Source organism: Lactuca saligna, chromosome 5, assembly GCF_052625555.1.
Source record: "Lactuca saligna cultivar CGN05327 chromosome 5, ASM5262555v1, whole genome shotgun sequence".
Taxonomy (NCBI): Eukaryota; Viridiplantae; Streptophyta; class Magnoliopsida; order Asterales; family Asteraceae; genus Lactuca; species Lactuca saligna.
In genome coordinates this window covers 53,010,499-53,023,307 of record NC_136421.1, presented here as the reverse complement: position 1 = coordinate 53,023,307, position 12,809 = coordinate 53,010,499, and the positions used below count along the sequence as shown (strand labels likewise).

General features: G+C 39.0%; 3 protein-coding genes across 3 annotated transcripts; all 3 read right to left on the bottom strand.

Annotated features, from left to right (window-relative positions):
* Window positions 1-411: 411 nt before the first annotated feature.
* LOC145048295 (G-type lectin S-receptor-like serine/threonine-protein kinase SD2-5) lies at window positions 412-3,859 on the bottom strand. Its single transcript, XM_078996754.1, has one exon. The coding sequence runs from the start codon at window positions 2,934-2,936 to the stop codon at window positions 522-524; it is 2,415 nt and encodes an 804-aa protein (XP_078852880.1). The 5' UTR covers window positions 2,937-3,859; the 3' UTR covers window positions 412-521.
* Window positions 3,860-4,969: 1,110 nt separating this feature from the next.
* Window positions 4,970-6,865, bottom strand: LOC145045287 (uncharacterized). The gene is made up of 2 exons (XM_078993623.1): window positions 6,563-6,865; window positions 4,970-5,050 (listed from the first exon to the last, which is right to left on the bottom strand). Exons 1-2 carry the CDS (start codon window positions 6,863-6,865, stop codon window positions 4,970-4,972), a joined length of 384 nt encoding a protein of 127 aa, XP_078849749.1.
* Window positions 6,866-6,901: 36 nt separating this feature from the next.
* On the bottom strand, window positions 6,902-8,812 carry LOC145045286 (uncharacterized). Its single transcript, XM_078993622.1, has 5 exons — window positions 8,585-8,812; window positions 7,871-8,330; window positions 7,572-7,780; window positions 7,241-7,490; window positions 6,902-7,158 (listed from the first exon to the last, which is right to left on the bottom strand). Exons 1-5 carry the CDS (start codon window positions 8,810-8,812, stop codon window positions 6,902-6,904), a joined length of 1,404 nt encoding a protein of 467 aa, XP_078849748.1.
* Window positions 8,813-12,809: the final 3,997 nt, after the last annotated feature.

The following is a 12,809-nucleotide window of genomic DNA, read 5'->3' as shown; positions in this document are numbered from 1 at the left end:
TCTATCTTTCCATTGTTTTTTTCTTAGTCAATGACCGTTAATTGAAATGTTTATTGGTCTAAAATACCCATGGCAATAACAAAGTAAAAATCTCGTGGAACAAAACAAAAGGGACAAAATCGATATTTACTAAAGTTGCCAATGCACAAATTTATAACTTATAGTTTCTATATTTTACAATAAACGAGTACAAGGAAAACTTTCCACTAACATTCAAATATCTAAAATACCCTTTGAGAAGAACAATAGCGATGAGGTAAATATCTAAAATAGTTCATATAAGTTCAAATTTTAGTATTTTACCCAAAAAAACATAGATGTAAATGGCCAAAAGTGTAGCAATCAACCGAAGATTCGAACAATGTCAAATGATCGCTATATATAGTTCGACTAACGATTTCTTAACAACAATTAGAAAATTAGAACTTATTTATTCCAACATATATAGCATATTCTACTCATAGTACAAAAATTCACATACACAGATACACATTATGATATACAATCTATATACACATATACTATCTCGGACCCGAAAGTCTAACAGCAGATAAATAAGCCTCACTATTACAATCCGAAGGCCCAGATGAAGTCCCTTCTTCACTAATACTCTTAAAAATACCCGAATAGAACCGCGAACATGTTTGAGAAGCCATAGGTGGTGTGGGCACCACACACAAACCCTCAAGCATTTGAACAACTTTAGTCATAGGAGGTCTTAAATTCATATCATCTTGTATACACCATAAAGCCACTTGTATCGCGATCTTAACGCGTTCATCTTTTTCATCAACTTTCATATCTTGGTCGAAAATTTCTTGGATTTTCCCCTCTTCCATCATTTTAAACGCGTAAGATGGGAAATGGGATTTCTCTGAAATCACTGAGGAATCGTAGTTTTTACGTCCCCCGATGATTTCAAGAAGCACCATTCCAAAACTGTAAACATCACTTTTTTCAGATATCGCGTAGTTCGTGATCCATTCGGGTGCTAAGTATCCGCGGGTCCCTCTCAGGGTTGTGAATACGTGACTTTGTTCGCGCGTCATTAGCTTCGCTAACCCGAAATCCGATACTTTCGCGCGGAAATTCGCATCGAGTAAAACGTTCTCCGGTTTTATATCGCAGTGCACGATTTTAACATCGCAGTCTTCGTGGAGATACGCGAGCCCTTTCGCGGTCCCCACTGCGATGTTGTATCGCGTATTCCAATCTAATAAGAATTCAGTTTTTTTCTTTTTGAAGATCCATCTGTCTAGGGAACCGTTACCCATGTACTCGTATACCAAGAGGCGGTGTGCACCTTCCGCGCAAAACCCTTTGAGCCGAACCAAATGGTGGTGGTGGATCCCACCGATGATGCTGACCTCTGCCCGAAACTCCTTCTTTCCTTGCCCGATTCCTTCTAATTGCTTGACCGCTATCTTTGTTCCATCTTTTATCACACCCTCGTAAACCGACCCAAACCCACCCTGCCCGAGTTTTATGCTGAAGTTATCGGTTGCTTGTTGAAGGTATGTGTAACTAAAGCGCACCGGCATCCCGGATATACTTTCAAAGAAATTATCTTCTTCCGATGATTCATTACCTTTTTCGATTGGAATTTTATTTCGCTTTTTGTTCCAACAAATCCATATGAACACAAGTGTTAGAATGACAAAAATTGTCGCAATGACAATCGCGATCACAACAACAATCGATTGTTTCTTCTTTTTCCCGTTTAAATTTCGCGAAATTTTAACGTAGGATTCGAAAGATTCGCCGTTTTTCGCGTCTTCAAAGCTTCCGATCTGATCGAAAAGATAACAACTTCCTGATTTGTTATCGAAGAACATAGCCAAACAAGAACAGTTACCTAAACACGATGATTTACACCCATCTAAATCTGTTTTTGAAGAAGGTGACGTGTACCCAAGTGCTGAATAGCTCAGATTATCGCCTGCGTTGATGAGAGTCGCTTCGTCTTTCTTCGCGCACGATAGATTAGATGGCTTGCAGCTGATTTCGTTGAGGCCAGATGGGCATTGACAAGTGTTGCCAGAGTGGCAAACGAGGTACGTGGAACAAGATTGTGGTGTGCTACACGTGTCATCAGGGATTTGATGGTTTGCTTTTACTTTTCCTGGGAGATTATAGAAGCTAATGAAGCCGCCATCTTCTAGAACAGCGGCCCAAGTGGCGTTGGAATCATCACCATCTGCAAACACGAATTGCCATAACAAAACTTTGTTTTCATCGAAAAACCTCCATGAATTGCCATTAATAACGGCGGATTCGAGGTTTCCACCGTCTTTGTTGATGATTCTCCTTTTGTCTTTACTCATAGCCCAATACGATTGAGGGTTTCGGAACCCGGTTGATAAAATCATGTCTCCGTTTTTGATTTCTAGAGAAAATGTCAAATTGTTTTTCGGATTGCTTACGAGTTTCGATCCTGAATTGAAATTTTGATTTGGCATAAGGGTGTTTGTGGGGTTGCTAAAACTTTGCCAAACGAAAACGCCGTCGTTACGTACCAGCACCAAGTTACCGGAATCAAGCAATTTCATGGCGGCGACACCTTTCCCGGTGGTGTTTGTTGACCAAATGACTTTTCCGTTGGTTTGAATGTAAGCATTTCCGTCGTCGCCAAACACAAAGTTATCGGAATTACCAACGGGAGCCCTTCTATTCGCCGACCAAATGACTCTTGAAGTTGTAATGTGAATGATACCGATGGTGAAGGAAGTGATATCGGCGTTTGCATTGAAACCAAATCCGAAATTAGAGCTGTTTGATAGTAGGAATAAGCCACTGTTGTCTATGAATTGCATTTGAGATCCTTTGAACCCAGGGTTCACTTTGCCAATATATCGAACACTTGATAGGCATGTTTGAGGTAAGAAGAGGAAGACCCAACAGATAATGTTGAGAAAGAAGAACAACCAAGCTCTCATTTTTTTTCTTCTTCGAGTTTTTCAAATTCTGAATGGCTTAAAATAAAGAACAAAGGAAAATCGGGATCTACCAGTTGACTAACTTGCACCAGGTGCAGAAGTGGAAAGAGAATGGAAATTGGGCATCATGATGAAACACAGACATCGATAAAGCATTAAACAAACGCAAATTGAGGGGTATAATACCAAAATTAAACACGGGGATTGAGAATTAGCTAAAAACAAGAACAGGAGGTTTTCATTTTTGGTAGAAACGTCAAATTAACAGCAAATTCAAGGGAAAACGAAAACCCCACCATGAGATGCAGTTAATGAACTATAAACATAAATCGGTGCTCATCAAATTTGGCTAAGAGAAGTCAAAACTACACGTGATTGAAGAAAGCCCGACAAAATTCAAGACTAGAGATTGATAAAAGCTGCCATGAACAATAATGGGTCCTCTCCATTTTGGGTAAAAACGTCAAAATTGGAGAAGAAAAGCAAATTTTCTCACCTACGAAACTTTATGAATTGTCTCCGTTTTGGATAGAAATACGAAATACAAATTACTTTTCTTCCAGCACATGCCAGCAAAGAAGAGAGAGAGAGAAGAGAGAAAGAGAGAGAGAGAGAGAGAGAGTCTGCGTATGTCAATTTCCTGAAATTAGAAAAGAGATGAGACGAATTTGTTACAGCTGAGGTCAAAGAAATAGGAAGATCTGAGGTGGGGTTTAGAAATTCGAGCCTATACTTACACAGATACAGATACATGTATACACATGTATGTGTATGTATATGAATTATGTATGGATGACAGTAGATCACGAGAGGTGAACATAGTGGGTTTAAAATATGAAAGATTGATCAAAGCGTGAAGATGTGGATATAATTAATGTGAAATGGGAATTGAATTAGGGTTGATGGGTGGTAGATGAGATGAAATTGAATGATGGGGGGTCAAAGGTCTGCCCAACCAACTTGTTCACTACTACCCGCCACTACATCACCTTCAAAAGAAATACTTTCTCCCCCCACACACCATGTGTCATGTGTCTTGCTATTGAGACTTGAGAGGAAGATACATGCATTATATTTTTCTTTTTTAATACCTTTAGTTAGGATTAAATATAAAATATAACAAGGTTTATAAATTATTAACTAGTTTACTAGGAAGATACATGTATTATATTTTTACTTTTTAATACCTTTAGTTAGGATTGAATCTACTCTAATAAATGAGTAAATGAGGTTTTTTTACCACATCTTGTCTTCTTCTTCATTTGGACACATGATATTTTTTAAAAATTTTAAAATTTTTATTTTCCACTTGTTATTTTATTGTATTTTTAATTTTATTAAATTAAAATTTCACATTTAATATATAAGGTAATATATATGAAAGTTATTTATTAGAAAATGGTTTATAATGTAATGTATCCAATACATTAAAGTCTCGTTAATTTTAATAATTCAAAAAAATTTCATTTTTCTTATAAATTCAAACTTTTCAAATTGTTAAAATTTTATATTTATTTTTTTTTTTTAAATAAACTCATGTAATACATGGACCTCACACCTAGTATAAAATATATGAAGGTTTATAAATTATTAACTAGTTTACTGAAATCGTATATATGGTTTGATAAATACAAAAATAACAAGGTTTATAAAAAATTGACTAATTTACTGAAATTGTATATATCGTTAGATCAAAAATAAATTGCTTGTTTTGTTTTTATATTTTTTTTATGTAGATCATTTGTATGGCAGTTTTTACTATAACTTCTCTTCTTGCGTACATAAAAACAATATATTGTCTTTAAATATATTTATTTGTGCAATAAATTATTTATTAGTTTAAACATTTAACCCCGACCATTACTATTCCTCAAACGCTACCCCACTCTCTATCTATTTTTGTTGTTTCCGTTGGACAAAATTGCAAAAATGGTCCTAGTGGTTTGTCAATTTCTAAAAAAAAGTTTATTAGCAAAAGAAGTCCTTATTTGATGGTTTTGGTCCCAACCTCGTTAAGTTTAACAGCATGGTTGTTAACTTTTTGCAAATGATGGATTTACCCCTAGGACAATTTCTGCAGTTTTATCTTTTTGACAAAACTGCATTTTTTGTCCCTGTGGTTATCCAAAAATTGTGGATAAGGTCCAAAATGTTTTCAAGTTGCATGGTTGGTCCAAAACATGAAACTTCTTGTGGTTTTGGTCCCTGGAGTTAACTCCCATCTAGTTCCTTCCGTTTAGTGTAGCACGTGCCCTCCATGTGAGGGTAATTTTGTCTTTTTATCTATTGGTCCCTGTGGTTTGAAAACTCCTTTAAGACTCAACCCACAACGTCTCTCTTCTCTTTCATCTTCATTCAGACAACACATCTTTCTCTCTTACTCTTTCTTGGTTGATCGATTTCTTTGTTCACTCACAATGGTGCAACAACTATGTTTTTGTGGAAGAGATGCTGTTGTGCGAACCTCTTAGACAGATTTAAACCCTGGTCGTCGTTTCTTTGCATGCCGGTAACAATGTGCAAAATTAGGTCGACGATTTTGATTTAATAATCCATCCACTTTTCTGTATAATTGTAGGATTCAAAATGTGGATTTATTGGGTGGGTTGACCCCCCCCCCCCCCCCCATGTGTCCAAGATCGACAACTATAATACTAGGATTGCTAAGAACAATCAACAGGCATGAGTTGGATTTAGGGAATATGCAACGTGATTCAACAAAACTCAAGATGTATTTGGTTATAAGCTGGGTTCTGTTTCTTTTGGTTATCTACTTTAGGAATTAGGGCTTACATGTTAGGGTGTACTTTTTGGAAGATTGTTTTAATGTTGTGTTTTGGTGTTGGTTTTTCTAAGCTGGAAGTGTTAGTTTTTGTTATAAATTGTAAGCTGAAAGTGTTAGTTTTTGGTTATCAATGGTAACTTGTTTTAATGAAATTGTTAGTTTTTGTTATAAATTGTCTCAGTAGTTTTTGTTATAATTTGTCTCAGTTGAAATGGTTATGATAATAGTGTATGGTGCAATGTTGAAAATGTTAAATATTAACAATGATGTTAACCATAACAGAATACCAGAAAGTACATTACCAATAACTACTTTAACAAAACAAAAAATCAAACATTACCATTAAGCAGTACCAAAATTACATAGCTATTGCATAACCATGTTCAAAAGTGCATAACCATTACATAACCAAGTTTAAAAGGGCATAAATATTACTTAATAACTATAGTTTTAAAACATTACCAACTATTACAACCACAAATAAAACAAAAAATCTAGTAGCCTACCCTTGCAACATTACCATTAAGCAGTACCAAAATTACATAGCTATTGCATAACCATGTTCAAAAGTGCATAACCATTACATAACCAAGTTCAAAAGGGCATAAATATTACTTAATAACTAGAGTTTTAAAACATTACCAACTATTACAACCACAAATAAAACACAAAATCTAGTAGCCTACCCTTGCAACACTTCAAACTTCATTTGCTTGACTGGTACCTCCATCCCCCCCCCCCCCCCCTTACCCTTGCATGTCCTGGCATTATGGCCCTTGTTCTTACACTTACTACATGTCACACTCACAAATTTCCTAGTTAGCTTCTGACTTTGGCTTACACTCTTCTCATCAGCAGTCTGCCTCCTTTTCTTTTTTGGTCTTCCTGGCTGCTTGTGGTGTGGTGGAGGGGTAAGGGTTGTTGGACAATCACTCTTAGGCCACATGCTCCTTCCTTTGATGGGGTCGACTGTGAAAGAGTACATGCTTTTCCATGTTTCTAGCCGATACACCTTATGGACATAGGTGTACAGTTCTCCTACTTGCTCACCATTGTCTGCCATTTCATTGATTGTTGCAATTGCATGCTTGCAAGGCATGCCTATCAACTCCCATTTCCTACAACTGTAAGTCATCTGCCCCATGTCCACAACATGTTGATCATGCCATGGCCCTTTAACCTAGTACTTACTCACTCCATTCCATCTTGCAATGTATTGTGAAGCACTTGATATGTTTGCATGTAACAACCTTTCACCAGTAGGTGTTAGTGGACCTGTGCACTTGTTTATCACCTTCATCACATTACAAACTCTTTTCATAAGATACTCGCTTATGAACTCCAAACAGGTTATTATTGGTTTATCCCTTCCTTTTACGAGCTTACTGTTGAAAACTTCACACAAATTATTCAACAACATATCTGACATTGCCCTATCTATTATTATATAGTACATGTTGGTAAGCAAAATCAATGGGAAATAATGAAAATATATAAAATTATACAAATAAGTAATTACCTGAGAAATGGCTTCTAGCCCAATGATGGGGAGGGATTTTCATAAGCCATTCATATGCTTCCACGTCATAGAATCTGAAATCTCTCATCAGTGTTTCAAACTCCGGGATGGTTGTGGCTTTAGCACAATTCCACAAATGTTCCTTGTACTCTGTAGTCCTCCATACTTTTCTCATATTATAATAGATATGCATTAGACAATATCTATGTTCAGCACAAGGAAATATCTGTGCAATAGCAAGTATGAGACCCTGTTTACATGAAGGAAATAGCTAAATTAGTATATAAGTATAAGTTAGTTGTCTAGCAAAATATGTTAACCATAAAAGTACCTTCTTTCTGTCACTGATAAATGTGAAGTTTGAGTTAGCATGAATGTCCAAGTCATCTCCAAGACATTCCAAAAACCATTTCCGGCTATCGGTGTTCTCAGTCTCCACAATTGCATATGCTAGGGGATAGATTCCATTGTTGGAATCAACCCCAACAGCTGTAAGAATCTGACCTGGGAATGGTCCTTTCATGGATGCACCATCTAAACCTAAAAAATACCTCATCCCAATCTTAAAACCTTTCTTTAAAGCTCATAAGCACACATACATCCTTTTGAATTGCCTGGTTGAGTTGTTACAGTTAGGCTCAGACTCCACTTGAATTTTTACAGTTGTATCCACATTTGTTGCTTGTAACTCCAACACATAATCTCTTAAAACTGCATACTGTTTAGTATAGTCTCCCACCACCATTTTTGTTGCGAGAGCTTTAGCCCTAAAAACTTTGTCACCCGAAATACTAACCTCATACTTCCTATGTGGCTCCTCTTGAATTGCACGAATTGGCACTCCAGGATTTGATTCAATCTGATCCATAATCTGTTTCGAAATGAAGGTGGCAGTGCAAGATTTGATTTTTCTGGACTGAAGGCAGATGTGATTGCGATTATATGTCTTTACAAACCAGTACTCATTATCATTTGCCCTAGAAGCGTGGAGTCTCCAAGTACACTTGGCCTTTCCTTCAATTACTTCTTTGCCCTTTACCTTTTTTGTGGTAGGTCCACCAACCCCACTTGCATTGACTACCACAGTTCCCTTACACACAGATGTCAACCTATGTTTGTCATTTTTTGTAAAACAAATATTTCTTCTAGTCTCCAATGCATGCCTATCAATTTTTTCCTTTAGTTCTTTTTTTATTTATATTTTTGTCCTACATGGAAGGCCACCTTGTGCACTTCACCATGAAAACACACTCTCTCCTTGCCTAACTGTTTGATAATCTCCCTTCTTTTCCTATCATTGTCTAAGTCTTCACCCATAGAATCCTATTCATCATTGTTAATAACCTCTATATCCTCTACTTCCTCTTGAACATCATTACCCTCATGAAACTTATATACACTCCCTAAGTACTCTGCATCTGTGTCTATACTCATGTGAAAATTCTCCATGTCTACTTCAATATCCGGAATTAGGTTATCTTCATCAACCATAAAGTCACTATCTTCACTATCTTCACTGTTGTCTTCACTGCTATCTGAATCATCATCATTACTTGCATCTACATCAGCCATGTTGGATGGTTTTTTTTGGAATACTTTCATTAAATTCAACCCCATAGAAAGGGTCAAAATCTTCCAACATTTCCTCTTCTACACTATAGTTGTCTTCAAAAGGGACTTCATGTGATTGGTGTTGTGTGACAATCGTCAATCTTGAGTCAAGTCGAGTCATCAAGTCAAACCGGTCAACTCGATTAAACCTTGTGTATTAGAGTTTGTGTTATGTTCATACTGTATAACTTGCTATATTAATGGGAAAACTTCACTTGGGAAAAATCTTGTGTTAAAATTTCCTGAGCCTTAGAGTAAACCGACGAACTAAACTGATAAAAACCATGTTGAATACTCATCGGGAATGTGTAAGATCCTTAAACAAGGCTTAACAGTGTTTGTGGACCTTACTTTGCGAAGCCGAACACTCACAAATGCCACACTCGAAACCTCTCTCAATCGTTTTCACTCTATCTCTCTCTATTTGAAATCTCTCTAAGTATGTGAACTCTCTCCCAAAACTCTCTTTGTATGAGAAATCTCTCCAACAATGTCAAATCTCTCCCAAATCTCTCTAAGTATGTGAAATCTCTCCCAAATCTCTCCAAGTATGTGAAATCTCTCTCAAATATCTCTCTGTATGAGAAATCTCTCCAAGAATGTCAAATCTCTCCCAAATCTCTCCAAGTATGTAAAATCTCTCCCAAATATCTCTCCAAAGTTTCCCGTAACTTTTTAGAATCATTCGGGTCATTCCGATGCTTAACCGTGTCAAAAACGGCTTAAAACGGGGTAAAAACGAGAAAAATAGACATTAGGAACCGAAACCTCTTGAGAAGAGAGAAGCTTCTTAGGACCCGAAGGTCCTCTTAGGGACTGAGAGCAAGGAGGAGCCGAACCCTCCTGAGCCGAAACCGAACCCTGCTTAAGAAGAACCGAACCCGAACTCTGCTTAGGAGGAACCGAAACCGAACCCTGCTTAAGAGGAACCGAACCCGAACCTCGCCCAGGAGGAACCAAACCCGAACTCTGCTTAGGAGGAACCGAAACCGAACCCTGCTTAAGAGGAACCGAACCCGAACTCTGCTTAGGAGGAACCGAAACCGAACCCTGCTTAAGAGGAATCGAACCCGAACCTCGCCCAGGAGGAACCGAACCCGAAGGTACTGTTCACCACTGTTCATTTGGCACCTTTCGGTTGGACACGTCGCCTCTTATCTCCGGACCGAACCCCCCTCTCGCCTTCGCCTCTCGTTTCCTCGCCCCTTTCGCTTCCCTCTGTTCGTTTCGTTTCCGGCTACAGCCCCCAGCAAGGACCGAACCTCGGCCTAGGGACCGAGAGGTCTCGCTGGGAATGCCTTTTTTTCCGGTAAACAGGTAATCAAGTGCTTTTGAGGATGGGACGTTAAGGCGTCAAACTTTTCATATTTTGTCAACGTATTGTAATTGATTTTGAAACATGTAATTCATACAAGTGATGTAACTTTTTCAATTATATATATGTTGGTTGTGTTTGCTTAAATTACTATTGAAATTGTGGTTGTGATACTATACATGAAGTCCTCCACCCCCGGACGTTTCCGCCATCCTTGGTTTGGGGGTGTGACAGATTGGTGTCAGAGCACGGTTTATAGTGAATTAAGTATGTCAAACAACATAAGATATACAAACTATAAACACATTTGGGACTAAAAGTCTCTGATTCTTAAAATGCTTTAACGAGTTGTACTTTTAGAAAACAAATAATTTCTTGTTTTAAAGTATACTTACATGCATTCTATACTAGCATGGTGTCATAACTTAGGAGAACATAAATTGAAAGAGGAGGAGTCGAACATTATTAATACGCCTTAGCATGTGTAATCAGTTCTGGGAGGGATATAGCCTGATCAACTATATCCGTCCAAGAAATAAATTACGCACACTAAGGAATAGTCGTAGTGAGCGACAAATCTGATAACCTAATTACACTCCATAAAGAACACACTAAGAACCAAATATAAACATTTAAAAATACTATAGGAGTATTTGTACGTTTCTATAGCGCCAGATTATTATTTTCCGATATGTGCTTCTTAACCCCGTTTCTCGTGCAGACGACATGGCAGGATTTCATATACCCGGGGACCCCTATTTTCCCAATCAGGGAAACGCGGGATGGATCAATGATGAGCCCGAGGAGGATCCCGAAGAGGATCCCGAGGAGGATCCCGAGGAGGAGCCCGAGGAGGAAGACGAACAAGAAGAAGAAGAGGAAGACGACCAAGAAGAAGAGGAAGACGAAGAGGAAGAAGAGGAAGGTGATGAGATAGTCATGTTTGGGAACGAAGTGGAAGAACCACCAGAAGTAATCAACCCTCCCTACATCGCGAGGGTACCCGCGCACCGTTTTGGATACAACGGACCTGAACCCCCTTGGGTAACAACGATCGAAAGATGGAGCCGACAACAACGCCAGCGGTCACCATATGGCTACCAACGGGGTTACTATGATCTCACTCATGGTGGACCGGCTGACAGAGCTCTCCCTGTCACGATACAACGAATAGCAAGTATGGATGATCGTGGTAGGACGACGACCGATCAGGTCCGGGAGTTAAGTGCCATCGTACAGTCTAATACTGATCGCACCAGAGACCTGGAACGAGACTCCCACCACAGAGACCAACTCATTCAAGACCTTCTCGCAGCTCAAGCAGAAACAAGAGAGTATCGGGAAAGATACATGGCACTCGAAGAGAGAATGGTTGCAGCCGAACGCAGATTGGCGGAACTACAGGGTGCATCGACATCATCGCAACCTCCGCCAAAGAAGGGTCACAGTGATTAGAACTCGTTACTATTCTCACGTCTTGGTAGTAAAATTTTATGAGTACGCGTTGGTGCTACTCTTTGTATGTAGGTCGACCCTGCGACTATGTGATTACACTATTCAAAGGGCTTTTGTAATGCCAAGACTATCTTTTGTAACGATGTAATGTAGACCCTTATGAGGTCAAACTTTTCCCTCTAAACGTTATGTACTAAAAGTTATCAATGAAATTTGGCATGTGTTTTATTTATTGAATGTTTGGCACTATACATCATAACCTGATCACACAAACAATTTACGAATAATAAAGTTATGATAAAATACAAGAGGGATGAAACCAGTAACACTCGACTCGTTATCACTATTGAAGTCTTACCGACTGGTCATTTTTTTTATGACAGAACCATGCCACCAAGGAAAAGACCAAGGCCTTCCAACAACACAGTGCCGCCTCCACCACCACCTCCGCAGTTTGATCCTGCAATGTTCCAAGCTGCAGTAACGGCAGCCGTGGCGGCAGCAATGTCGCAAATGGGAACCAATGGTTCTGGCGGTTCTGGATCCGGAGCTACCAATTCCATTCATGGGGACAGCACGGGGCGTACGAAGGAGTGCTCTTACAAAGACTTGACGAATGGCAAACCCGACCCTTTCAATGGAAGCGGGGGCGTTATCACGCTGGTGCAATGGTTCGAAAGGACCGAGGCAGTTTTTGAAATCTGCGCTTGTCCCGAAGCGAGCAAGGTCAAGTATGCGGCATTCACATTCACTGGAAAAGCACTTACTTGGTGGAATGGCCGAGTTAAATCACTTACTCCCGCAGTAGCTAACGCAATCAGCTGGGAGGATTTGAAAGCCCTAATGTTAAAGGAATACTGCCCGAGGGGAGAAATACAAAAACTTGAAGAAGAACTTTAGAACCTCAGAATGACAGGCGCTGATCTTGAAACTTATACTGCCCGTTTCAACGACCTAGCACTTCTCTGTCCAACAATGGTCACTCCAGAAGAGAAGAAGGTGGAACGATATCTCTGGGGGCTGTCATCCCATATTCAAGATAGTGTATTGGCCTCGAAACCCACTACCTTTGAGAGCGCCAAGGAATTAGCACAACAACTCATAGATCATAGGGCTAGCCGTGGTACCGTGATAACCACCACCGACCGAACAAAAGGAGGAAACAATAAGAGGAAGTTCTGGGGCAAT